Genomic DNA, 25,407 nt, shown 5'->3' with positions numbered 1-25,407 from the left:
GTCATACGCAAAGCATTGAAGATTAATATCTGGGATCCACAGATCAGACTACTACTGCCCTCATTTTTAAAGCAGGGCTTCCACCTCCGCCCTAATACTCGCAATGAAATCCTCCTTCGTTTTCACAGGATTCCATCCAATGGACCTTGACCTATTTGCTCGGCAACGAGAGTTCGTCCCTAGGTAGTCAGATCCCTGCGTATTGATCCGTAAGTTACATGGAATCATTCAATTGAACTTCGAGTCCATACCTGAAAGTACTTGTCCAGCTCCTCTTTTGTAAATGTGGTGGGTTCGGGATTGTCTGATTTTCCTAGTGCCACCATTGCCTGGCCAATTGCCTTACAAACTTCATACAAGCTATGCTCCCCACTCTCTCCGAAATATATCCCTTCACGCCCATGACCGGTCGTCGATGGATTTGAGCGAATAGCATTGAACAACACAATATATAGGTCTGCCACTATTTAACGGCTCGTTAAGCTATGATCAAGTTGAATAAAGGAATGATAGACCCGCTTACCTTCTTCGATATTGACGTCGGGCCACAAATTCTTGCCTGCTCCTACCATCCCTGCCCTGCCGCGGTCTAGCGATGCGCGAATGAGAGCAGGAACTTGAATCGAATGAGGGTTTTGGATCCCCTTCTCTACAAGGATGCCTGTAGCAATGCCCCAAATAGTTGATGGGAGAATGATATAACTTTTGAGGTAACCTATGCTTCCGTCAGCCTTTTCATCTTAATGAAGTGCGGGTGTTAGATACCTTCTTTATCGGCACGAAGAATTTCAAGATCTACATTTCTGTGTAACTGTGTGTCGGGAAGTGTTTCGATTTGGTCGGGATTGGCATCGTCATATACGGTTTCACCGGCGAAATTCCCACCAGCACTATCGGTAAGGACACCTATTCCAATTATTTATTGTGAAATTGAACACTTGAGTGCGTAAAATGCTTCTTACCAGTACCAGACTGGGAGTTTCCATGAAGCCGAATAAATCATCGGTTATTACATTCAAAGGAAATGATTGACATACCGTGTGTATCAAGATAGGGGTGGTACCGGTTTTCTCGTGTCGCCTTTTCAACCCATTCAAAGTCGCTATAGCAGCTTCGTAATTGTCTGCATCTGCCTGTAGGTCAAACGAGGTCAGTAAAAACCCGGAAATAGATTCATGACACGAGCGCTTATACCGTTGCAATAACAAAATCATGATCTGCCGCAAGTGATTCCATCAACTCGACATCGTCGTGTGAGCCCGTAACAGCATTAAATCCAAGTGCCTTGAGCTTTTCTGCCTTCTCTGGGGATCGTACAAGCGTTGTAATTGTGAATGATCCAAAGTCAGGATGCCTGAGGAAACGCGATAGGACAGAACCGCCAATGTAACCTCAAGATGATATCCTTTATTATTAACTTATGGTCCAAAAGCTATCAATTGTGCTTACCAGTAGCACCAGTAAATAAGATCTTAAGTTTCGAGGACATTGCCTTCTGAAGATTGGTTGAGGTACCGTATAGCTAGAAGGATGAGTAATGCAAGAACGAGAGGACCCCGTTAACACTATGTCATTTATATAGCTATTCTGTTTCTTGTCCTTTCAATTGATAATCATGAGCTATGACGTTCAATATACGTGCTTGGGAACTCTGACCTTCTGAGTGATCGTGCCATCTCTTATAAATCGTTTCGCTTCATATTTCAAGCTCCCTAGTCATCAGTGGGTATGTAATGGGCCAGTATAAAGTACTTTTATCTTGCCATCAAGGCTCGAAGCTTCTGGAAACGCCGGAGTTCCACATTTGTAGCGGCTTGGAGGTGAGAACTTCAGATCACTTGTAGCCATTAAAACCTTACATTAAAAATATGTGAGTAATACATGTTTGTTCTTAAGATAACATGGTCCAGATGACCTTCCATATGCAAGAGTTTTGCCCAGGATAGCTTCAGACTCGGATTCCAGACTACTAGTAGCAAATAGGTTGTTCCCCGTTTTAATCAGGGTTTCGCTGGAATGATGCCAGCCGAAAGGCATCGTCAAAAAGAACGTCTAGTAGATAGTGGTATGTCAGATTTTGGCGATAAACCCACCTCGGAGGATATGCTGAACCGACCTGTTCCAGATCACCAGCAAGTCTATGACATAGCGACTCACCTCTGAAGAAAGTGGGACGAAAATCGACGACATTGAATGATTGATTTTCTCTGTAAAGCGGTATTTTGGATACCTCTCAAGTCGAGAGAGACATATGAACATTAAGCTTGATCGAACTTGAAAGTGGCACACGAAAGTAAGAGTCGGTCGGTCATGTAGCACTCGCGACCGTGGAAAAATATCGGAGCATTCGGACCGCTAGTCCATAAACGTCATTGAGACAGTACGACCAGTTGATTGTTTTCTTGTCTTCTCTTTGGATCTATAATCTAACCCAGCACGTCTCACTTTTTTAGGGAACCCAGACCGGCTTGTATACTACTTCCTTCTAAAGCCGAATAAAGAAGCCATTAGTTTCCCTGAAGCTATCGTTCGCGCTTGTCAACTTACGACAACGCGGACGACACAGTACTACAACTTGTGCTGCTATTTACGAACGAACGGAAATGCAAACATCCGAACGAGACGCTGAGGTGCGTTTTGAGAGTTATGGGTAACACCGTGATACTCTCCAAACCACTAATCTTTTCCTTTCTAGGCAACATCGTCTAAAGCTTCGAAAGCCGAGTTTGCGAAGAAATACGATCAAGCATTTGGATTGTACATCAAAACAGCAGAATCTTTCTTACATCTTAGCCGAACTAGTGCGGTTGATGATAAAACCAAACAGAAATGGAAGACCAATGCTGCTAAAGCTCTCGAAAGGGCAGAAAAGATTAAAAGATTCGTCGAAAAGTCTAGAGGCGGTTTAGTTGCAATATCGGAACAAACCCTCACCATACCGGTTTCCGAAATGAAATTAACCCCCATTGGAATTGATCACTTCTCACCTCGTATGTTTTCTATATGCTAAGAGGTACACTGATTCAAATTATCCCAGAGGAGCAGTCGTATGTACTCAAGAAGGGGAGTTATGTCAATGGTCTATTCTATCCCCTGTGGGAGGACCCAGTTGTGGTCAAAGGGGCACAATCCTCGATTTTTACGTTTGTGTATTTTCATACCTTTCGCTCTATGCTATCTAATTATTAGGCATTCTCAGCGATCCAGACGGTCAACCTAAACTTTCTCCTGAACAAGAAAAGGTCTCACCGATATGGCGACGTCCACAGTAAGCAGCGGGACGACTGGGCATTAGGGTTGTATGCTGAATTTGAATGCCTGTGATAGATCCGCTACATCATCAGCCACTATGACAAAAAGGTGTATACTTCCAGAGGAGATTATCCAGCACATCGTCACAGACTGTTCCGTTTGCGCATCTATATCTGTCTGTCTTGAACATGGTCGAAGATTTGGGACATCTGTATGTCAGTCGAAATGAACTATGAGACCTCACTAACATATTTCAAGCTTGAGTCGGCTATTCATTGTGTCTCTGGAAAGAACTCCCATGTCATAGATGGCCGATACGATATTCGAGTTTTATTTAATGGTGCTTGGCGTCGAGTGCGTAGCATTGATTTAAGAAAATATTTTCCCTTTATAATAACTATCTAATTTCAGATAGGTGCATGTCTTTCAACTTCGCTGAAGTTCTAATAACTAACCATAATCAGTTATCGATGATCGGTTACCATTTCATCCTGACTCAGGGATGTTAATGTGTATGTCAGTCTTACCATCTCTGGCGGATGGTCAAAGTGGAAATGCGTCAATGGATACTATTTGGCCCAGTCTTTTAGAGAAAGCCGTGAGTAAAGTGCACCTCGCATCTACTGTAGCTCACTCTTTCCGAAGTATATGAAGTTGATGGGGGGTTACGATTTCCCAGGATCGTTAGTGATTGTGACTACCTTGTCAACCATAGCAGCATGACTTTAACATTTATTGACAGGAATTCAAGCATTGATTTACAGTGAGTGCAATAGGCATCATCTAGCTGTTTTGTATCAATTTATGCGCTTTTCAGTGCTTTCGCGGGTTGGATACCTGAACATATTGAAATCAAAAGGTATGCCGTCAGTGAGCCGGCTATGCCAAAACTTTTAATCAAGACTTTTTCCAGCTCTACCTTTGAGAGGGAAAAGACATGGGAAAGATTGCAGAAAGGTTTTTCAGCTGGTACTTCAAACGATTTTTTTTAGTTCCAGGTCTTGTGCTGATTATAATAGGCCACTGTGTCATTACACTTGGAACAGGCCCATCTACTTATACTCAGTGGCGGGACGTGTCATTCCTTCCTTCACATAGCTATGCTGTGACAAGTAATTTACGGTTACTGTGGGTGTTACTATCAGAAAACTGACTCTATTGTAGATGCATATGAAGCCGAAGAAGGTCGAATGTTTACGGTGCTGGATTCTTGGGTCCGAGATAACGATTCCGTGGAGGAACCATCAAGTGAGCCACGACATATGTCACCCTTGTATCCCTACTTACATTCAAAGGATAGGGGCTCTACAGATCCCTTGGTCTGACGTATTGAACATATTTGATGGAATATATTTGAGCTGGGATCCCATGATATGGAAGAAAACCTTGACTTACCATGGGTATGTGTATATGAATGTTTGTTGGTGAGTGATTAACAACTCCTTTTTGCAGAATGTGGAAACGCAATACCGATGATGATGATGGTGACGCTATGTGTCTGTTGATATCAGCACTGCTAACTTCAGTTTTTTCCAGAATCACGTCAAGCATATATCGAATTTTCCAACAGTGGTACTCAGGATGAAGAAGTCTGGATTTTATTGACACGTCACGTCGTCAATACACATCAGACTTCAGAGTTCATTGCTCTCCGTGTAGAGGTAGAGGACCAAAACAAAGAGTTAAATGTTTCAGAAAACCAGAGGCTTCTTTTGACAAAAGTAAGATATACTTGGTGTTGATGGAATTATTTGACTAATTTGAAAAGGGAACATATACAAACAGCACACACGTATTGGTGATTTATAAGGCTACAACATTCAGACATTAGCTGAGCTACGAGTTTTAGACCAGGACCCGTGTGCCGAAGTCTCAACGATCTGGTGTTCTATTCATCTCTGCTTCATGCGACGGTGATGCCCGCGAGGTCGGCTTTACTTTGACAGCGTATTCCAACCCCGGCATGGATATAAAATGGCTTTATAATAGAAAGACACCACCGTTCGCGGAAAAGGTATAGTTATTCTGTTGTTCTCCTAATAGGAATATAATTATGAACTGCGCTTGAAGGTAGATGGGTCATTTACTTCAAAAACATGCGGCGGTAACTACACGTACTCGACGTTCATGGCCAATCCGCAGTACAGATTGACTGTTTACCCGGCTCGAAACCCGGCTGATAATAGCAAGGCAAAGACCATACTTACTCTCCAAACCAAAAGAGACATTCCAGTCCATATAGCTGTGGTGTGGTCTCAGGGACGACGAGTTGCAGAGTGCGCATTTATTCTCTGCGTTGCACTCTCCCAAAGTAATTTCGTTTCAGTCTTACTTCAAAGGATCTTGTAGGTACATCTGGTGCCTACAATTACGGGCAAGCAAATCTATCTCTTAACATAACTGGTGAGTTCATGTTGCCCCATTGATACATTCCCTTTGGCTGAGATTGTTAGCCGGAGAATATACTATTGTAGCTTCAGCATTTGAACCCCATTATACAGGCCCTTTTTCATTAAAAGTATATTCCTCTTTCCCGATCGATCTCAAGCCCATACCGCAAGAAGGTGCTGGCATGTATAGTAAGATTGTCCGTGGATCATGGTGTGTCTTTTGTCTATTTGAAAAGAGTGGTCTTGATTATAGCAATTATACAGGGAGGGACAAACAGCGGCTGGTGGGTCATCTTTCGGCAAATACTCTCAAAATCCCATATTCGAACTCGAGATACCTTCTACGGCAAGAGTGATGTAAGATAATATTCCACAGTTTTGACAAGATATAAGGCTAATACCGAGTGAAGAATTCGGCTTCAGCTACTCCAACCATCGACTGCCGTGGCCCTCAACCTTGCCATTTATCCAGGCTCGAAGGACGGATTTGCGACATCTTTTGAACGTCAAAAATACTTAGCAACATCAGGTCCATATGATGACGCTATCGCAGGCGTCGCAATACAATCCGCTACTCTTGCACCAGGAAAGTATTATGTTGTCCCCTCAACGTACAACCCTGGTGTAGAGCTCATGTTCCGAATGATTGTTTATTCCAACGTTGCCGGATTCACTATACAGCAAGTCGAAAGGCAGCGCACGAGCTAGACTGTTATGACTTCGATGCTATACGGAAGGAGGACGGGGTCAACAGAAATTCATTGACCCGTTTGAGTGTCGTTCGAGATGGATTGGCCTGAGGCCGACTCGCAACTATCCACTCAAGTCGAGTACGAATTGTATTTTTATCCATTTCTGCCGAAAAATCAAGAATTAAGGGACTCACTGCGGACAGTTTTAGTAACTTACTATTTGATGACTTTTCTTTTTCGGCGTCATTACGCAGTAGGGTGCCTCTATCGGTGAAAAATAATTGCAAAGCTGCCAACGCGACGCCCACGCTATAATCCTTGCCTGATTCACAGGCTATGCAAACACGTCTTCCTAAAGCTAAATTTTTGGCAATGAAATCCATGGATTGGGGCAATACAATTTGCAGAAAATCTGTTTGGCCTTTTTTGCCAGGCGCCAAATGTATGTAAGACTTCGAAGATGTCGATGTGGTTTGCTGCTCAATGGAGGGGGTAAGGATGAGACAAGCAATATCTGTTTCTTCAGAATCTGGTTGTTTTGGTGTCTCTGGTACTTCTCCGATAGCGCATATGAGAAGGCGCCCGTCAACCTTGGCCACAGGAGTAGGTAATTGGCCTTCTCGTTTACAAGATAACATGTGCACAGATACCACCCGTGACACCAGGTCGGGAAGTTGATGTCTTTCAGTCGCTAGTAGTTCGTCGTGGTTTGCCCAAAATAATTCAGGGGTCAAACCCTGCAGCAGAAAATGAATGATCGACATAAGATGTGGTAGTTGAGAACTAACCATGCCCCAAAGCTCGTGGTCATCTCCGGAACCTTGAATATAAGAAAATCCACATGAGCGTCTTTCAAGCCCTTGTTCAATCTGTTTTGAAGCTGACAAACAGACAACAGGAAGAAAATCAAGGTTATCATTGTCCTTTGTAGGCAATGCAGGAAATGTAGTGGTTCCCGGTGTAATCCACATAGGCCTGAGAGGTGCAGGCAGAACAGGAAGAACAAAGGACGAGTCCTGTCGATCCGTAAGCATAACAAGAACGAGATCTTCTAGAATTTTGGTAATACCGCAAGTGCTCTAGCCCAACTGTCGAGCCGTTGTTCAATTTGAGCGTGTTCTTGTCTGCTCACAGCTGACGGAGGAGTGTACAATGCGGAATCCCATTTGGTACGCCGCTTTTCCTCATTTGACAGCTCGGGATGCAATATGACCAAAGCACGGTTGATAACTGCACACCAAATAGGAACCGTTTTGGATAGGGCGTCTGGTATTCTTTTGCCTGCGCGTGTAGAGTCGACTAATATCAGACTAATAAGGTTGCAGAAGAATCTCAGTGAAGTCAAAACTTGTGAATGTATGAAAGACAGAATCACCCATTTTCTTCCATTATGAGAGGGAGTAAATGTAGATTAGAACGTCGTAAATTAAAGGACCAATTGTTGAAATGACCATCCGTAGATTTGAAGTAGGCTGGGATCTTGGCAGACTGATAAAATAATCTTGAATTTGGCATTGAGGATAGAAAGCTTGAGAGTATTTCGGGCCTACAATTTTTGGATCCGCATACCACGATCCACAACGCAGATTGGCTGCATATAACGTGTTTAGTATCCATGTGTCTCCCATCGCGACATTTGATACAAACGCAATAGTGGGATGGCCGGGTAGGCAGCTCGAACCTGTCGGACGAAGGCAGCATCTTCTGCAATGGAATGAAGGCGATTAAAGATATCCAACGATTCTTTTCGAAGAATTGAAAGGGTATCAATTGTTCTGATACCCTGAGGATCCATCCTACACGCCGTTGAGGGTACGGAAAAAATTGTAGGTCAAGTAAGTAGCCTAAAGTCAGGTTTGGTTAGGGATACCGATAAACAAAATCGTAACAAATTGTTTTATAGAGGAACCGATAGTTTAGTCATCACGATCACTATGAATCGTACATCAACAGAATTTCTTTGAAACGTGGATAGTATTATAATCCTTGTTTGCCAATATAGAAAATCTGGTCTCGCTAATGGCAACTTTACCTCTACTATACTTGCTAAAAGGCACTGACTCAAAGTCTATAGTATGTTTCACGTCCTTGATTTGCAGGCACTTTTAGCGCTTGGTTGAATGATCTTGGCATTTGTATGAATTGTGCTTTCACTCGACTCGGTACGGACATTTGAGACCGTATATATGCTACGAGAAAGAGAATTACAATAGTGAATTGAATTATATATTGTACCGGGCGTCAGAATTTTTCACAAGATGCCCACTTTCAACATGGAGTAAGTACAATATATTGTAGATCTGTCTGGTTGCAGGGTATGCACTGGTCAACGAGGAAATATACCTCTAAAAATGTACGCTAGGTTTATGTGGTCGTTTGGTCTGGCCAACACTTCAAACAGGATCCAGCTGAAGCCTCGTTACACGTTAAACTTTAAGATCACTAATTAAATAATACTACCGCCTCGCCTTACGGGAGCGAGGCTCATGACCTTCCAGAACATCGGTATGACGCGGGCGTCTTCCAGTTATGGGGCCTACAATGTTTGCGGATCTACCGCAAACCATGACAGACGGGCTTCGCATACCTAGAGCACTACAGATCCTTATCAGTCTCCAGACTTTTGACCACAGCCCCCACAATTTATATTTACCAGGTTTACGAGACCTATAAGTATGTGGATAGCGAGACCGTTTATGTCCAAATCTTCTTGAAGTCTTCGATGATACATATCCGCTTCGTCGCAACTGCGCTACTCCGCATATGTTTTGTATTTGGTTTGATATGGGTAACCAATGCACAGGGTGCCAGACAGTATAAAATCGTTAACAGCTGTCCAAGCACTGTGGCATTCTACATTGGCGGATTATTCGACAGCAACTTAGCTACAGGAGCTAGTACCACCAAAACTTTGGGTGTCAATGCTGGCTTCTTTTATGTCTTCGCAAATGGAGGAAACGCAATAGGAACCCGCGCAGGATTCTACGGAGACAACAACGTGAGTGATTATTCTGAAGATGCAAAAAAAGTCTGACATTATCCCAACAAAGAGCTCATACTATTATATTGTCAAAGATTCCGCCGTATTCAATACTGGTATCAGTATTGCTCCCAATTATCAAGAGGTATGTGTTTTTAATTACACAGAAGGCAGATGCTGTTTGACCACGGTCGAAAGAGCGGGGGCTTCTGTCCAGTCGCCCGGTGTGATAATGTGGATTGCACGAACGCATTCCCCCAGCCACCGACGAGGTTTCCGCCAGTATCAAACACTCCGCCTACACCACCCGTTTATGCATGCCCTCATTCCGATGTTTCGTTCACCATAACGTGAGGTTACGAAAGTAGAGAGCCCGAATGACCTTGACTGATCTTGCTCGCAGATTCTGTCCTTCTGGTGCTTTCCCTACTCCTCCCTCTGCAAAGGCCATACACCCATCCGCCAGCAGTACAAAATGCGTTGATGTCCGTGCAGCGAACTATGCAAACGGCACACCCGTCCAAATGTACGTTTTCACAGATTACCGGAGTCTGGCCCAGAAGATTAAACCCAGAGCACAGATATGACTGCAATGGAACTGGGGCGCAAAAGTTCGTGTTCAATAATGAAGCCACCAAGATTCAGGTAGCGGGGACTAATTTCTGCCTGGATGCCGGAACGAGTAAGTTTATAAACCATCGCGCATTGGCAAAAGCGTTGATTGGGCATTCGGGAATATGTAGCACCAGCGAACGGAGTCGGGATGAAAATATGGCAATGCTACGACGGGCTGCCGGCTCAAAGATGGTACAAATCGCCAAACGGTCAAATCATCCTCGAAGGAACAGGTAAGGTCGCCAATGATCTCCACCGTCATGAGTTGACTCCTTTGTCGCAGCATATTGCCTTGACTTGACGAATGGTAATTTGAGCAACTCAAACCAGCTGCAAATATGGCAATGCTACGACGGAAACGGGAATCAGATTTGGACGCAATGAGGTGGATAGCTACTCCGTTGTTCTCACCTTTTCTTTCCTATGGTTTGAATCTTGGACTATCGGACATCTGAAAGTGTAATCAAGTTTTGGGTCATTTCTGTTCTCCTTGTGGCTTTGTAGCACATCTAAGGGGTTCAGATACCATTGTATATAAGGGTATGCGTTGCAAGTTCACGGATGAACGATGTGTAAGGTATATAATTATAAATGGTTCCTGCAGTGGGATTGAAGCGAATAACACGATTATGTAATATTTACTATTACGTGAGTGCCTTGGAGGAAGCCGAAGAAGAAGAAGACGGTACTTTATCTTAGACTGATCAATCCTGGCAGCTGGCGGATGTCCTTTCAAGTTATTGGAATCAATAGCTTGCCAGTAGAGGTCAGTTCCACTTCTAATATATATTCTGTATATGTCAGTTGACACTCCGTATAGCTTTTGTACGATATAGAACTATATGCTCTATCCGAGAACCTCCCACACGCCTCCCATCATTTCAACGATGTCTATAAGCAAGCTTCGCCCTTCTTTCATGCGAAATACATCATCGGAAGGGTGATAGAAAACAACGAAATTAATCTCTCTGAGGTTTATACAAAGGCCTTGCGGTATCCACTATGCACACAAAAAGTTGTCGAAGCAATGCAAATGCTGCTCAAGGATTTTCGGCCAAGTAAATCCGCAGTTCAACTACCTCGACGACTGTTCAAGAACCTTGCTCCCCCTACACCGGGTTGGAGTAAGGATAGCTATCCTATTCCTTTTCTTCGTTACCTATACAATGCACCAGAAATACCTAGGATCAATACCAACGCCAACGAAGGATACGCGCTCACCCGAGCAGTGCACGCGCGATTCAATCCTCTTGTCCAATTTCTGCTCGCTCATCATGCCTCTCCTGCGTGCAGAGATAACCTAGCGGTAAAGGTCGCAGTCCGCCAGAAGAATCTCGAAATGGTAAAATTACTGGTGGAAAGGAAAGAAACGAAGAAGAAGGGCAAGCGGCGCAAATTTGAAGACAGGTTGACCTTGGATTCAGACATGCTCAAAATTGCCGTTATGGCCAACGCACAGGATATTGTGGAGTACCTTTACAGGGAGAAAAAGATTCTTCCCGATTTGCAAACTCTGAAGAAAATGACCTGACCTTTTAGAGTCCCCTTGATTATCCGGGAGGTATGATACAATTGAAAACTCGCCCACATTTTCTTAAATGACTTCCTTTAGAGTTCTTGCTCTTTTTTTTCAAAAGGCCGAGAGCACGCCTTCCCCAAGATTAATAATGACCTCACGCTGGTAAGTCTTCATACAGCAACAAAAGACAGTGTAGTGAATTGTCTTAACGTACTTGTAGATCACCACTGTGCACTTCTTCGGCGACATACGAAAACACTGGATATGATTCCGAGACGTCATTATCATGTCCTTGCGATTAAGGGAATCTCTAACGGATCCATCACGTCACCGTGACTGAGATCTATTCCCATGCAAAGCCTCGTCAGCCTGATGCCGGCCTGACTCACGCTGACTCGAGCATCTAATAGATTTGAAGGGTAGGAGTTCTGCCATACAGAAGGTGTATGTCCTAGTGCGAGGTCGTTGGAGCAATGGAATGTTGATACAATAAAAACAACAGGGGGAGAATATGATGCCAAAAAAACTGATAAAAATGCTCATGCACATGGTGGAAGGCACTAGGCCTGAAAATGGGAGAAATGTATTAGATATCATCAATATCAACCTCGCCCTCATCACCGAACTCGAATGTGCATTCTCCGTCTTCTTCACCGAAGGTATCCGTTTCATTGATTTTGGCGTTTTCTGGAAGTTCTCCGTAGGCTTTCACTAAATCAGAACATTCAATACAGAGAGAATCGGATATGTACTGAGAAAATTAGACGCACGATTACGGGCTTCATCGGCTGTATACTTCACAATAACATCGGCCTTGTCGTCCTGGAAGTCTCGCAAAGAAAGGAGAACGATATCGCCCTGGTTAATCCAAACCTTATGATTGTACGACCAATGTCAGAGAAAGTAATCATGCATAAGAATCTAGGCTGCGCACCTTTTTCCTCATCTTTCCTCGAATGTGAGCTAATCTCTTCTCGCCGTCAAAACACTGGGCCTCCAGTCGTCCATTTCCAAGCATTTTTATCACCTGGGCGTATTCTTGTCCGTCTTCACGGAACACAAGCTCACGCTTATCATCATCGTTCTCGTTCTTTCCACGTCTCCTGTTTTTTCCACCCTATCGGAATATGTTCAGGGTCTGATCTCTGTTTGAGAAAGCAGCCGGAAGTCGATCCACAGACCTTTCCTTTATTCTGAAGGATTTATGAGTTTGGTTCTTGAGCAATAAGATATAAAAATTTTGGACCTTAGGCATTCTTTAAGATTTGATAAAACCTCCTAGCGTATTATACAGTCTCGAAGACTTGGATCCGAGGTTGCAAAAACGAACTGCCGAAGCAGGCTGGTATACGTCGAGGGTAAGGGATCGATGGACGTTATCAAATCTTAATTGGCCTGTTTTGTTGACTCGGGTTATAAAATAAGGATGCTGACCAATGAAACATGATCACTCGGCTTTTTTCCCTTTTTGTATTTGTTGCCCACAACCACCAACAAATAAGTTGAAAACCGCCAAAAAATTAGTAAAATGCCAAAATCCATCATAAAATTTGTGAAAAGGAGGGTCTACTTCATGCCATTATATAGCAGAACTATGTCGAGGGTTTAGTAAAATCAAAGATAAAATTCACCAGGTGGGGTTTCCTGATACTAATAGCAAACAGTAATGATTGGATACTACTAACGATGATTGTGAATTACTACTAATTCCTGCTTTCAAGAGAGTGGGACATTGCTAAAAATTGGGTCGTGGTAAAGGGGTAACAATGAAGAAATGGGATACATAGACATGTCCACAGGAAGGACAACTTCCTGAGTGTCCTGGCTTCGACATACATCCAGGCGGCTTTCTACAGAGTGCGGCACTTATTTCACCAGTTCCATAACAAGTGGTAGGTGGTTATAGGAATTATTTACGTCGTCGGTGGTGGGTGTAGCAATTCCATTCATTTGCCATACTATGTTCTTGTCACTGGGGGCCGAGAACCGGAAAGACTCGATTAAAACAGACAATACAACCTCTATTGAATTGGTCAGAGTTACATGAGGCAATGAAAAGGATAGTTATACGTACTCATTTCAAGTTGTGAGAACTTAAAGCCGCTGAGAGAGAACTAAAATCAGTCCCATTCTTTACGAGATGTTCGTTGGATCTTACATGCATGCTCTTCCACCCCCAAGGAAAGTCATTCTACAACAGAGATTGGTCAGTACCAGGAATTAATAATCATGCATCGAGACTCTTACAAGTTGGAATAAATTCCAGGCAAATGTGCGCTTATTAAAGTTTCCGGTAAGGGTTTAAGCCAGCGCTCAGGCTTCCACTCATAAGAATCAGGACCCCACAATTCCGGATTCCTATTCGAAGCCATAATTCCAACAATGACATTGGTATTATTAGGGATGGGTATTTCAGTAATTTCCTTGCCGTCCACGCCTCTGATGGGATTTGAGAGCGGAAGAACTACATCTTGACGGGTACTGTGTCGCGGACAACGATAAGCTAATTTTATTCAACACATGAAAAGGGGTAAGATACTCACGTCCTCTGCACCACTGAAACGGGGGGGTACCTAGGTCCATCGATATGACAGGTTTAAAAGTGTAGGTTCAGACAATGACGACATAAACTCACAATCTGAGTGTCTCACGACATATCGCATCCAGATAAGGCAGGCTAACCAATTCGTCGTAAGGGAGATCTCCGCCCTTTTGCTTCCTTGCCTCAGTGATTTCTTCTCGGAGTTTGCTTTGGACGTCCTGATGAATAGACAACAAGTGAAGAATCCGTGAAAGTGCTCCCGAAGTCGTGTCCATCGCGGCAAATATCAAAGTCCTAAAATTAAGTCACTCAATACCCCGGCAAACAAATGTGAATGCTTTGCCGACTGACGATAATTGTGCAAGGACTTCTTCATCACTCAATTTATCGTCATCCGAAGCGTTCATATTGGCCCTTACTGTAGCCCCCAATAAGCTCTCATGTGAATATTAAAGTCAATTTGGTACTCACAAAGAATGCTCAAGATATCTTTTCCCCGACCAACTTGCCTTTCGACCGCTTCGTCCCCCTCCATCAGAGCCTTCTTTTTAGAGTCTAAAATTTTGACCGAAGTTTCATGCATGGTGTCCACGATGTCTCGAAGTTGATGGAGAGTTTTAAAAGGTAGCCAATTCAGTATTGCCCTACGGAGTTTGGGAGTTCCAATTTTGACTAGTGGCGCAAGCAAATATGTGCGAGGGAATATGAGCTTAAAAGAAACCGGCCTATAGATCCGATGAGTTTGAATGTAAATTAGCAAAATAACACAAAATAACTACATACGCCAATTTCTTCACAACTCTGCTGTACGGATGGGTGGCAACATCTTCCTCCAAAGAATCGAAGGAATAACCGATCCCACTTTGACCAATGAGTTCCAGCGCAGTTCGACTCATCCACAATAGAAGATCGATCTTGAAGATCCTTTAGTATAGTATTGTGAAGGTTTTCATGCAACCCACCTCCCGTGCACCGTCTTTAGTCCTTTTCTGCATTGCGTCACGTAGTCTGTAAGCAACTTGATAGAAAATGGGAACTAATAGAACAAATTAGCAAAAGTTCTACGGGTGAATTAAAGCACATTACCCATTTCACGCATGTGCGCAATGGAGAAAACGGGATTTAGCATTTTACGCTGTTTGCGATGTTGTTCGCCTACGAGACTGATGTCAATCCAAGAACGTACACTCAGAAGGACGACAGTGCCCACCAAGTGTGCCAAGAAGTCCATGACCGAAAATAATTTTGTTGCCCCTACAAACGGCTTTAGGTATTGGTCTGTCATTCAAAAGACGATGAAATGTACTCGATGAACGATGAGGTTTCCTCATATATGTATTGATCCTACATCGGACTTAGCTGGTTGATTTTACAGAGGTATGAATTATTTACTACCTTTACAACGATTTGATGCATTGCCTTCGGATCGAAAACATAAAGTTGATTTTCCTGTTGAACGAGTGTTATTAGCATTCAGAGATAAGGAAGATTACATTAAACAAGGACGAACTCCGAACAACGCTTTGATTTTAATGACGCTTCCATCTGTTTGATTGAATTTTGCTGAACAACCAACTCATTAGGACCAGGAATGACGTACAGGTCTCTGCCATCTTCCGATGAAAATCCCATGCATTGGTATTGAAAACCTCAGGGAAAACGCCTAAGAACAGCTTCAGCAAGGCATTTTCAGTCAGGAAGTACAATACCAGCCTTTCCAAGACTTAGCTGGTGGACCAGGTATATTGTCGAGAGGTGACTTGACAAAGAGTCTCTTGATAATCGCCCAACCAACCCATGATAACGTGCATAAGGCGCACACTTGGAGAAGAGAGCTGATCATATCCTGTTCCGAAGTGTTCAAGTTCAGGGAATAGAGGAAAAGCAACGAGTGAAACTGCAATAATAAGTGCTCTGTATGTATTTTATACCCATGATCCCAAGTATGAGAAAAATTGGAGCCTGTGTTGAACGGAAACGTCGGGGCATCGCAGGAAAATCGGGCGTGCTGACCAGATTTCGCGTACGTTGTGCTGCTTCTTTAGGAGAGGTACCACTTTCAAGAGACCTTACACATCCTGAGAATAGAACACCATCGACGTAGATCTGAATCTACAGCACGATCGTCCACGGCCTTTCAACCGTCAAAGTGCGATGAAGATCACATGGGAGTTCGTGGAGATAACAAGTAGATAGGATTTACTACTACCAGTCTTACCGTTCAGAGTCTGAGACCAGTTGACCGTAGGTTTTTATGTCAGTTTACCAAATAGTGGTATGAATGACAAAACTCACACGCGCTATGCCAGAAGGAGCGGAATTAGGAATCACTTTTTATGAGATTTACGTGGCTTAGAGACCATTGGAAGACCTTTAGGGCACATGTGTAATGATGACATTTTGGAAACTAAGGAAGCATGCACCCGGCACGGAATTGGTTCAGGAGCCCGCAGTCAGTCTGTTATGATGTTGATAGGGCAGAGCGCCAAAAGACGTAAAGACGTTCATGTCGCGGAGCAAGACAAGCAGGAGGCCCAACTTTTGGACTCAAGCCAGCACTTCAAAAAAATCAAAATGATGGAGCTGCAAGTGAACCCGCAGGAGCAAGCGATAAGTCTCGCTGAATGGTCGGATTGAGAGAAAGAAGCCTTAAACAGCGCAGCTGTTACGCAGAATCACCAGCGTCATCATATCAAGAAGATGATTGTTGAAAGCCGCAAAAGAACAGAATCATTGGGTGGTAAAAATAAATAGACCGTGGGAAGAGAAAAGCACTAACCCGTGACCGGTCCGTGACATGAATTACCCAGCTGTTTTTGACTAAGTTGACCGTTAACGTCGACCATCTAGGTCCTTTTGCGCTAATTTTGCTTTGTCTTCTGTGTTGAAGTTTTAGAAAACCATTTGATCCCTCAATTTCCCACAGATTGGCTGCGAAATAAGGACATTGGATCTGTAAGCAATCATAATTGCCTTGAATCAATCTCAACAATCCAGGATTGACACATTTTGTTCTTTCGAACGACATTGTTGCTTTAGTGTATCTGTACCGGGACTTTCACAGCAACTATACCGACGTGTAACAACCTACTCTGAATCAACTTTCTGGTTATCCCTTGAATCACGAGCAAAAGTTTTACAATAACGGAACAGTGTCCCAGCTCTTCAGACCAAGTATCATTACCCAGATTATCATTTGAACCTAACATGTCCGTGATGAACCAAGAACCAGAAGAACTCGCCATCAGTCTACCCTCTGGGGCTGTCTTACAAGCCGACATGTGGAAACCATCCGTGGTGTCGGAGCAAAGTGGAGAAGGCAATAAACTGGCAGTGTGTCTCCACCCATGGTCATGGCTAGGCGGTAGAAAGGAAGACCCGTGCGTCGCTCCTGTTTACATTCCAGTAATTCGGCCTCAGAACGTTGCATCCTTTAATGGATGGTAGGGTACTTTGGTCTCTTGTTGAACCTTTATTGGTCCAGAATTATCATGTCCTCCACTACAATTCCAGAGGCGTTGGTAATTCATCTGGCTGGCCTTCCTTTACAGGATTCAAGGAGGCTAAGGACTTGGAGGATCTTGTTCAATGGGCTATGGGTCAGATTTCTGACATTCGCTCTGTTCTGATTGCTGTAAGTATACTATTGATTTATCTAGTAACGTCGATAAACTCAAATGAGCCGTATGTAGGGATACTCTCATGGATCCTTGATTGCATCTTTATTCCCTGTCCTCCCCTCGGTCGAAACATATCATATCTTAATATCATATCCTCTTGGTCCCAGAGGCTGGCTCACCTTCTTCAACTCTTCCTCGTACGATAGAGCCTTGAAAGATCTCCTGCAGCAGACAAATTCTAATGTGCTTATCGTTTACGGAGATCGTGACGAATTTACCTCGCAATCAAACTATAAAAGCTGGGTATCATCGTTACATGGAAATGTAATAGTTCAGGAAGTAGAAAATGCCTCTCACTTTTGGCGCGGCCAGAGCGGCCGGGAGCTTGTATCATTAATACAACGGTGGCTGAAATAAATGTTAAACTTTCCAAATTCCAGTCATAGACTAAGGCCGTTTCGTGGAATGTAATCTAAATGATAAGTCGATTGGAACGAGGACACGACACGCCCTCATGACGACGTTCCTAACAACGTGTTACCTAATTTAGGCCATGCCAGGTCTCTGTAGCAAGCTGATTTAATCTCAACGACCTACTTCTAGACCTTTCTCTTCATCGTATCCCTACTCTCTTCCCCTAACCTCTCAACTTCACCCACTATTTACTGTCCTTGTCCTTTAGGGCAACGGCATTCGTCGTTCTCCAATATATCTCTGTCTCAGGGGCATAGATGTGAGTGAAAGCACTACTGTCACGTCAGCGATGTTGTATCTACAACTTATCTGCGACTCAGGCCGCTACCAGATGAGCGTCCGCGCCAGAGCGTTGCCAATCTAATAGGCAGATTCGAGACACAGACGAAGCGCCTATCTCTTTCAGCGAGCTCGCCATCGCGTAGCTCAAGCGTCGTGTCACATATTACAGGAGACTCTGTCAAGGATGAACCCAAGGAGAAACGCGAATGGCCCCCGAAGTCTGTCTCCAACGCAGAAAAGCCACCTTTGATTTTACCCTCCCTCTCTTCTCGCAACATCCCACAGGTCGCCCAGTCGACGTCGAACGGATCTGAGCTCGGAACGGCCAGCAATTGGACGAAAGACGCCGCAGAAGAGCCAGAAGTACCCCTTACGGCAAAGGCGCTCAATGCCTCCCAAAGACAGTCCAAAACGGAGCCGAACACTTTTCTAGAAAATTGGAGAAAAGATATACCTGCGCAGGTTGAATTAGAACCTGAAGCTCCCATTCCAGCAACCATTTCAATGGAATCTCAGGTAGAAGCAACTACACCGATACCCTCTGCCTCTCAAAAGCTCAATACCCCGACCACTCCTCGCACATCCAACATCTCGAAAGCTACGACCAGAGTGCCCGTTACGAAAACACCCTCTACAAAGACACCACCCTCGTCCTCGGGAAAGGCGCTTGCAGTATCATCCAAGATTCCTGCGAAGACACCTTTGAAGCCATCTGTATCCAAGCAGCCTGCAACACCTTCCATTGCGCAACCTTTGAAACCGCAGCATACAGGCCAATCGGTCGCTTCTAATGCAACAACCAGGAGGCCTACCAACAAGGCACCCGTTACACCTGTCAGCAAAACGCCATCACGCCCGGAGGCCGCGTCTAGAGCCAAAACGCCTACATCGTCGCGTCCAAAAACGCCTTCTACAGGCTTATTTGCACCCACCGCGGCGTCTCTTGCGCGATCCCGAAATGCTGCTCCCCAGGTGCCAGCTCCCCCAAAGAAAACAACTATCAGTAGTAGTTCGGTGGATCGGCTCAGTAAGCCTACCGCTGCGTCCAAAGCAAGAATTGCTGCTGCTGTTGTTCCCGCCCCTGCTCCCAAATCTGGGGGAACAACCACTCCACGCCAATCTACTTCAGGGAAAGCAAAATCTACTCCCGCTTCATCGCCATCCAAAGTAAAGAAGGCGCCTACAATCAAACCAGCTGCTACAGCCTCTGCCGTAGTTGCCTCCGTGGCCGCCGTCGGTCTGGCTGCTACTTCAGCTGAGGCAGGTGGAGATGGAAAGGCAGTCGAGGACATTATCGACCCCGTTCTCAACTCAGAGGAGGTGGGCGACAACGGCCCTGTGGAAGAAGACTCTGCACCAAAGGAAGGTGTAGAAGCACATGAAGGTGGGGAGGTACTTGACGAGGCGGGGGAAGAATCTCAAAGCGTTGGTTCCGGAGAGGTCGGTTCCATGCCGAAATCACCTTCTCCAGCTCTGGAAGTATCAGATAATGTTGAAAGTGGTGAAGATGCTCCCCATAGTCCCGAGGCAGTCGAGGATGAAATCCCCGAAGTCGTTGAAGACGAAGCATCCGAAGTCGTTGAAAACGAAGCACCGAAACTCGAAGATGAAGTTCCTCAAGTCACTGAGAATTACAAATCGTCGAAAGATGAACTTGAACAGATGGTTGAAGCCCTGCAGCTTTAATTAACACCAATCACGAAGCCATTACATACAGATACCATTGCATCAATCGATATACCTAATAAACTCTCGAACCATATGATGAACGAGTGGATGAACGGGGAGGAGCTTCAAGTTCAGCACCATGAATCATCGAGGAGAAAGGGACGGACATTACAAAGAAACCATTCAGATATTATTTTCTTCGGCGCTTTTATTCACTTGTAACAGAAAATCCTGTGTCATCCAATTTTCAGTTTTCAGTTGCTGTTGTTTGAGCCTCAACTTCAGTATGACAACGCTCCGACTATGCTCATTCCTTCATTCTTCCAAATTGATTGGTTATTACTAGATGGACTGTTTAGTGGTTAGTTCAGATACCGATCCTTTTGTCCTTTTCCCTCCTGCAATCGCTTTCAAGTTCCTGCTTTCGACGCACTGATATTTAAATTGAGGCCGCAAAGGTCACTTTGGGATGGAGTTCACTTGAAGTTAAAGTAGATATAAAATTTGGCCCATAATCATCCATTATATGTTTACATGGGTGCTCTGACCGTATGTTGGACCTGGGGTTTACATTGTGATCTTGTAGAATAATGTGAAAGGACTCCAGATGGATTTCAATAATTCCAACAAGGTCCTAAAGGCCTGAAGTATGAGGCGGATACAAATGAGGCACATTCCCACGCGTCGCGGTGATGAAAGGGACGCGTCACATTAGCACTTTCACTGAACAACCACCAACTCCCTTCACCATGTCACCATCAGAATCAAATTCTAAAGCCGCTGAGTCCTCTAAATTAGAGGAGAAACCAAAGGAGGCTCAACAACCCAACCTAAGCGTCTTGGAGGAAGACGACGAGTTCGAGGAATTCCCTGTGTCTGGTGAGTTGATCAAATACCCATAGCACTACTGGCTATCAGCATTGTTGCGAATTTTTGACGGTTTCTCCATAGACTGGGATGACTCAAAAACAGATCTGGCGCACCTTGGCGGGGCTGCTCCGGGCGCTGCGAAATCAGGGGGAGATAAATTATGGGAAGATAACTGGGATGACGATGATGTGGAAGATGATTTCAGTGTTCAGCTAAGGCATGTCGCGCGTTGGTTTCACAACAGCAATTTTATCTAACCGTTGAGCCTTTAGGAATGAGTTGGCTAAAACACAAAGCTCATGAACTGGAGAGATGTAACACTAGACATTCGATTTGTAAAGCACGGAATGCTACAAGGATGATTTGACATTTCATATTCATGCCTATCCTCCAATAAGGAATCAACAAATTCGAACGATAGGCACCCACTCTCTCTTAGAAGTCAGAGATCATCACATTCATTAAGCGTGTCCAAGGACACCAAACCATACAGGCCATGTCGTTTCGTAACGGATTTATAATACTAAATTTAAAACCAGTTGCCCTGTTCAACCAAGAACCCGTCACACCTGTGCACTACCCTTCTTCTCATTATTCTCATTCTCCTCGAAAGATGACGAATCTGTCTTGATGTTTGACCCAGGGAAACCCATTGTCGAGGTATCGTAACCATGGGCTTCCAAGTACTCGCGGAACTAGATAATGGGTCAGGTTTAATCCTAAACTAGCAGGGTATCAGACTTACTTTGCGGTCCTCAAGCTCCATACCATCCGTGGTTAGAGGTTTGATGAAGAGAAGTGTGATGATTGCGCTTAGAATCGCCATCCCTGGGGCCAACATCCGTTAACGATTCAGAGGGCAATGTTACTTGTTGCACTCACCGCTCCCAACCCAGAAAGGACCAGTGTTTCCTCTGGTGGTGTTTGAACCTCCAAATGCTACACGCAATTATGAAAATCAACTTTACGACCTCAACTGCCACCATCTCTTACCGTCGATCATTGGTGGGAATGCTGCAAAGAAGTTAGTGCATCAGCAAATCTTTATGTCAAGAAGATATACGTACCCCACGTCCCAACAAACGCGCCAACCTTTCCTATAGCAGCTGCAATACCGTAGAATTGACCACGGATAGCTGTTGGACTAGTTTTGCTAGCCAGCAACCCAAGACAGTTTCCAGGCCCTGGGCAATCATATCAACAGTCATTTCAAAATGGACAGCGAACAAATAACGCACCGACTTCCCCGAAGGATAAGAAGATACCATAGACAACCTAAATCGCAAAGACATGTCAATGATTGGGAATGGCATAGCTGTAATCAACGCACAGCGAAGGCAGCAATGTGATTGGTAAGGCTTGTAAAACACCGTCATTCCAGGTATCCGACTCATTAACCATCATACATACTGAACATAGAGCCCACTCATGATAAATCCGATAACTGCTTGTAAAAGAAGGCCAGCTATCTAGGGATTATACGCGATTAAAACCTAAAGAGGGTCTCAGAACATTGATACTCACCATCGTTCGTTTGGCACCGAGGTGATCTACAATGAAAGCACCACCAAGTGTCCCTGGCATATAGAAAAGGCTAAAAGATTCGTGTTCAGCGGGGCTTACCGAAATCAAACAAAACTGGCTTACTTGATAACCACATTCCATCCAAATACAACAGTCAGGTTGGAAGAGCCACCAGTTACACTACTCGACTATCAGGTGTATGCGAGAATAATAGTTCGTTTTGCTTCGCCTCACCGGTCAACAATGATAGATGAATACAGGCCAAACTGGTTCGAACTTATTCAGGTTTGATGACAATGACAGTTGTTAATAACCACTCACGGGATATCTAAAAAAACCGAAGAAAACGATGTGAACAGTTTTCGAAGCGATAAATCTGGAGCATATGCCTACACAATGAAGTCGTAAAGGAACCTGGGAGTAATTGAGTAATTGAGTACAAATTTAAAGATTTGGCTGCGATGTGGGCTCACCAAGTGAAGGAGATGGCTGCTAATCTACCACCGTAGCGACGAAGGATCAATAGATAAGGAATCCGGGTGTGTTTCATAGAATCTTTCTTATATCGTTCTGGTTCATCCATGTTAAGACGCCAGATAAATACCGCAAGGGCAGGAATGACTCCCAAGCCAAGTGATAAGCGCCAGACTGCGCGAAGGTGGTCATTACCGAAGCTTTAAAACGATTCAAATTAGGAAGGTCAAGTCGATCTGAAGCCCTATACGTACATCCAGAATAGAACAAGAGGAACGAATGCAGCGACAACGAAACCGAAATCTATCATCGAATCTGGCAACTTGTATTTAACAAAAATGCAGATGTGGATTGGATGTAATATGAAAAAAAACCTTACTTGTTGCTAGGGCAAACCATCTGTGCTGAGCCTTTTTGTTGATTCCTGGTTCTTCAGACTGCTCAGAGGCTGATACTGAACCACAGGGATATTCTGCTCCAACCCCAATGCCAAGGAGAAAGCTAAGAGAATAAACGGAAACAAATGAACGGAGTACTTGACGTATTCGGAAATATACTTACCGCATAGCGCTAAGCATGCTTAAAAGGCCGTTTACACTGCCATGGGCGCCAGCAGATGCCGCAGAAAGGAGAGAAAACAGAGCCACTATGCCCGTGGCACTCATCTATAAACAAGTGTTTGTCGAATGGCGGGTCGGTTGCAGGGAAGATAATTACCATGCCGAATTTCCTTCCAATCTTGTCAGATAGATAGCCTGAATGCGTTAAGTCAGTCCCTTGGCGCCCATGGCAATTTTGAAAACTCACCAAAAACCAGCATTCCTACAACTGTGCCCGCGAACCCAAGACTGCTCAAAGTCCTGCTGTAGTTGTGATGGGAAAGTGCCTCCGCTCCATACACCCTCGTCAATACTATGGGTACGCGGTAGGTTTGATACAAGTTACATGACCAAAAGTTGAAGCTACCTACAAGTATTGACTGGAAAATTGCAGGCACACAGATGTTAGGTATAAAACCATTATTTTATTGGGAATATTGGCTGACATACCGCTACCAATCACTCCATTGGCATAACCTATGGTAGATCCAAGAAACTTGAGTAAATAGACTGCATGCTCACTGAGGCCTTTATGCCAAGGGATGACGACGCACCATCAGAGAACAAGGCCGTTCCGCAACTGCATCACGAAAACATTGATTAATTGAAGCGTTCTTAGGAAGAGGAGTGCAATACTCACGCAAAAATAAGAGAGACACTTTTGATTTTTTGCCCCAAAGTAGTCATCGTGGAGAGCGCTCACGGTGCACGGTCAGAGGAAGACAGATCCTCTATCGGCTCCATGCTTTATATATGGATGCATGTGGACCATATTGGTTCAAAGCTATAGTGCTCCAGGGAGAATCAACGGATGTCGACCGAAAGGGGAACACTCCATGGGAATTTGCGTAAGTGCCATGGGCCCCGCCTTGACACCGCTGTAAAATTACACGGACTAGTCAGGTTGAATCTTAAGCAGCGTCGGTCTCAACTGAGAAAATAAGTTTTGGCTACTTCATTGACGCACGTTTGTCCAAATATACACTCACGGTCGTTCATTAACCACTTCGATAGAGCTTGCAAAATTTTTTACTTTTTGGCCGGATGCCTGATGAGACAAGATACACAGTTACGTTGAATTGTTAACATCTAAGTAACTGCAGCGCGTGGGTTCACAGGATACACACGTTGCCTTTTCCTTCTTGAGAATGTCCATACAACTTGCTCTGCTTGCGCATTTGCAATATGTTTGGAGGTTTTCCAAGTCTGTTACATATCTTCACTTCAAGAAACCATCAAATTTGAATAAAGATACCCACGTCAATACATTCATGCCAATGATCGTGATAGAGAAACCTCTGCTTTTCTGCTGAGCTCTTCTGTTAAAGTGTCATCCCGGCTTGTTATGTAAAGTTAGCCCTGCAAATGCCCTGGCACAGCACAATGAAGGCCATACAATTTGTTTGCCGTTATGGGTGAGTCCCGGTGAAATGATGGTATAAAAATTATTTGGACTCGGACCTACGGCCACAAAAAGTAAAGGTACAACTTGGAGAATCGAAAACATATCATCACTGTCCCTCAACATGTGGCGGTCATACTAGGTAAACATCGTTGTTGTGTCCTACTTGCCTTAGAGCTCTCCTTATTTCGTGAGTCCGCCCGTAGCGGCATTTGCCTACAATATACCAATCGGTGTGGGTGAAGTTATTTTTGACCCAGACAGTTGCGCAGAGATAAGGACAATGCTCCGTATTCTGCATTCGAAGTGGCGTGATGTTTCCTTGACTGAACATGGAAGTTGAAGTCCTCCGACTCGAAGATATCAATTTATAAATAAACACTGCGCCCAACCTTCTAAAGAAACTGTACCTAGATTTAACATCAATATAAATTGAAAGGTTTGGCCCGAAGTTGCCCTACCTTCAAAAATCGATATTCCACCCGATTGTAGAAGATCATATAA

At 44.2% G+C, this 25,407-nt stretch overlaps 9 protein-coding genes across 9 annotated transcripts; 5 read left to right on the top strand and 4 right to left on the bottom strand.

The window, feature by feature from the left end:
* Positions 1–66: 66 nt before the first annotated feature.
* On the bottom strand, positions 67–1,489 carry JR316_0005951 (Oxidase ucsJ; the record flags this gene model as incomplete). Its single annotated transcript, XM_047891701.1, has 8 exons — positions 67–195; positions 252–463; positions 524–715; positions 766–906; positions 963–972; positions 1,038–1,133; positions 1,195–1,391; positions 1,450–1,489. The coding sequence occupies 8 exons, from the start codon at positions 1,487–1,489 to the stop codon at positions 67–69; spliced, it is 1,017 nt and encodes a 338-aa protein (XP_047749050.1).
* Positions 1,490–2,603: 1,114 nt separating this feature from the next.
* JR316_0005950 (Calpain-like protease palB/RIM13) lies at positions 2,604–6,350 on the top strand (the record flags this gene model as incomplete). Its single annotated transcript, XM_047891700.1, has 21 exons — positions 2,604–2,630; positions 2,696–2,990; positions 3,038–3,143; positions 3,200–3,268; positions 3,328–3,463; positions 3,544–3,610; positions 3,717–3,810; positions 3,882–3,956; positions 4,040–4,111; positions 4,166–4,221; positions 4,272–4,364; positions 4,417–4,500; positions 4,553–4,652; positions 4,705–4,736; positions 4,789–4,973; positions 5,102–5,266; positions 5,323–5,528; positions 5,579–5,655; positions 5,706–5,853; positions 5,907–5,999; positions 6,053–6,350. The coding sequence occupies 21 exons, from the start codon at positions 2,604–2,606 to the stop codon at positions 6,348–6,350; spliced, it is 2,478 nt and encodes an 825-aa protein (XP_047749049.1).
* A 4-nt stretch (positions 6,351–6,354) lies between these two features.
* JR316_0005949 (uncharacterized protein) lies at positions 6,355–8,129 on the bottom strand (the record flags this gene model as incomplete). Its single annotated transcript, XM_047891699.1, has 7 exons — positions 6,355–6,497; positions 6,552–7,071; positions 7,123–7,350; positions 7,404–7,644; positions 7,710–7,822; positions 7,885–7,925; positions 7,982–8,129. The coding sequence occupies 7 exons, from the start codon at positions 8,127–8,129 to the stop codon at positions 6,355–6,357; spliced, it is 1,434 nt and encodes a 477-aa protein (XP_047749048.1).
* A 927-nt stretch (positions 8,130–9,056) lies between these two features.
* Positions 9,057–10,313, top strand: JR316_0005948 (uncharacterized protein; the record flags this gene model as incomplete). Its single annotated transcript, XM_047891698.1, has 7 exons — positions 9,057–9,332; positions 9,385–9,459; positions 9,513–9,664; positions 9,718–9,840; positions 9,896–9,996; positions 10,058–10,162; positions 10,213–10,313. The coding sequence occupies 7 exons, from the start codon at positions 9,057–9,059 to the stop codon at positions 10,311–10,313; spliced, it is 933 nt and encodes a 310-aa protein (XP_047749047.1).
* Positions 10,314–10,653: 340 nt separating this feature from the next.
* JR316_0005947 (uncharacterized protein) lies at positions 10,654–11,460 on the top strand (the record flags this gene model as incomplete). The annotated part of the gene is made up of 2 exons (XM_047891697.1): positions 10,654–10,695; positions 10,750–11,460. 2 exons carry the CDS (start codon positions 10,654–10,656, stop codon positions 11,458–11,460), a joined length of 753 nt encoding a protein of 250 aa, XP_047749046.1.
* A 574-nt stretch (positions 11,461–12,034) lies between these two features.
* JR316_0005946 (Cytochrome P450 monooxygenase 91) lies at positions 12,035–15,603 on the bottom strand (the record flags this gene model as incomplete). The annotated part of the gene is made up of 20 exons (XM_047891696.1): positions 12,035–12,159; positions 12,219–12,321; positions 12,383–12,565; positions 12,630–12,641; positions 13,408–13,469; positions 13,523–13,551; positions 13,607–13,639; positions 13,696–13,929; positions 13,992–14,021; positions 14,084–14,284; positions 14,342–14,408; positions 14,462–14,715; positions 14,774–14,904; positions 14,953–15,026; positions 15,077–15,145; positions 15,201–15,244; positions 15,297–15,334; positions 15,386–15,439; positions 15,501–15,535; positions 15,591–15,603. The coding sequence occupies 20 exons, from the start codon at positions 15,601–15,603 to the stop codon at positions 12,035–12,037; spliced, it is 1,791 nt and encodes a 596-aa protein (XP_047749045.1).
* Positions 15,604–17,197: 1,594 nt separating this feature from the next.
* Positions 17,198–20,052, top strand: JR316_0005945 (uncharacterized protein; the record flags this gene model as incomplete). Its single annotated transcript, XM_047891695.1, has 4 exons — positions 17,198–17,370; positions 17,438–17,624; positions 17,683–18,014; positions 18,405–20,052. 4 exons carry the CDS (start codon positions 17,198–17,200, stop codon positions 20,050–20,052), a joined length of 2,340 nt encoding a protein of 779 aa, XP_047749044.1.
* Positions 20,053–20,783: 731 nt separating this feature from the next.
* On the top strand, positions 20,784–21,161 carry JR316_0005944 (Putative 26S proteasome complex subunit sem-1; the record flags this gene model as incomplete). Its single annotated transcript, XM_047891694.1, has 2 exons — positions 20,784–20,913; positions 20,986–21,161. The coding sequence occupies 2 exons, from the start codon at positions 20,784–20,786 to the stop codon at positions 21,159–21,161; spliced, it is 306 nt and encodes a 101-aa protein (XP_047749043.1).
* Positions 21,162–21,467: 306 nt separating this feature from the next.
* JR316_0005943 (Glycerophosphocholine permease GIT4) lies at positions 21,468–24,188 on the bottom strand (the record flags this gene model as incomplete). The annotated part of the gene is made up of 22 exons (XM_047891693.1): positions 21,468–21,599; positions 21,650–21,732; positions 21,787–21,843; positions 21,898–21,918; positions 21,972–22,088; positions 22,143–22,179; positions 22,235–22,262; positions 22,315–22,373; positions 22,429–22,498; positions 22,552–22,608; positions 22,663–22,694; positions 22,750–22,756; positions 22,822–22,842; positions 22,902–23,102; positions 23,157–23,217; positions 23,282–23,403; positions 23,464–23,567; positions 23,620–23,657; positions 23,710–23,868; positions 23,952–23,978; positions 24,056–24,081; positions 24,142–24,188. The coding sequence occupies 22 exons, from the start codon at positions 24,186–24,188 to the stop codon at positions 21,468–21,470; spliced, it is 1,506 nt and encodes a 501-aa protein (XP_047749042.1).
* Positions 24,189–25,407: the final 1,219 nt, after the last annotated feature.

Source organism: Psilocybe cubensis, chromosome 5, assembly GCF_017499595.1.
Source record: "Psilocybe cubensis strain MGC-MH-2018 chromosome 5, whole genome shotgun sequence".
Classification (NCBI taxonomy): Eukaryota; Fungi; Basidiomycota; class Agaricomycetes; order Agaricales; family Agrocybaceae; genus Psilocybe; species Psilocybe cubensis.
The sequence above is the reverse complement of the archived record's forward strand: the minus strand, read 5'-3'. Positions and strand labels throughout refer to the sequence as shown.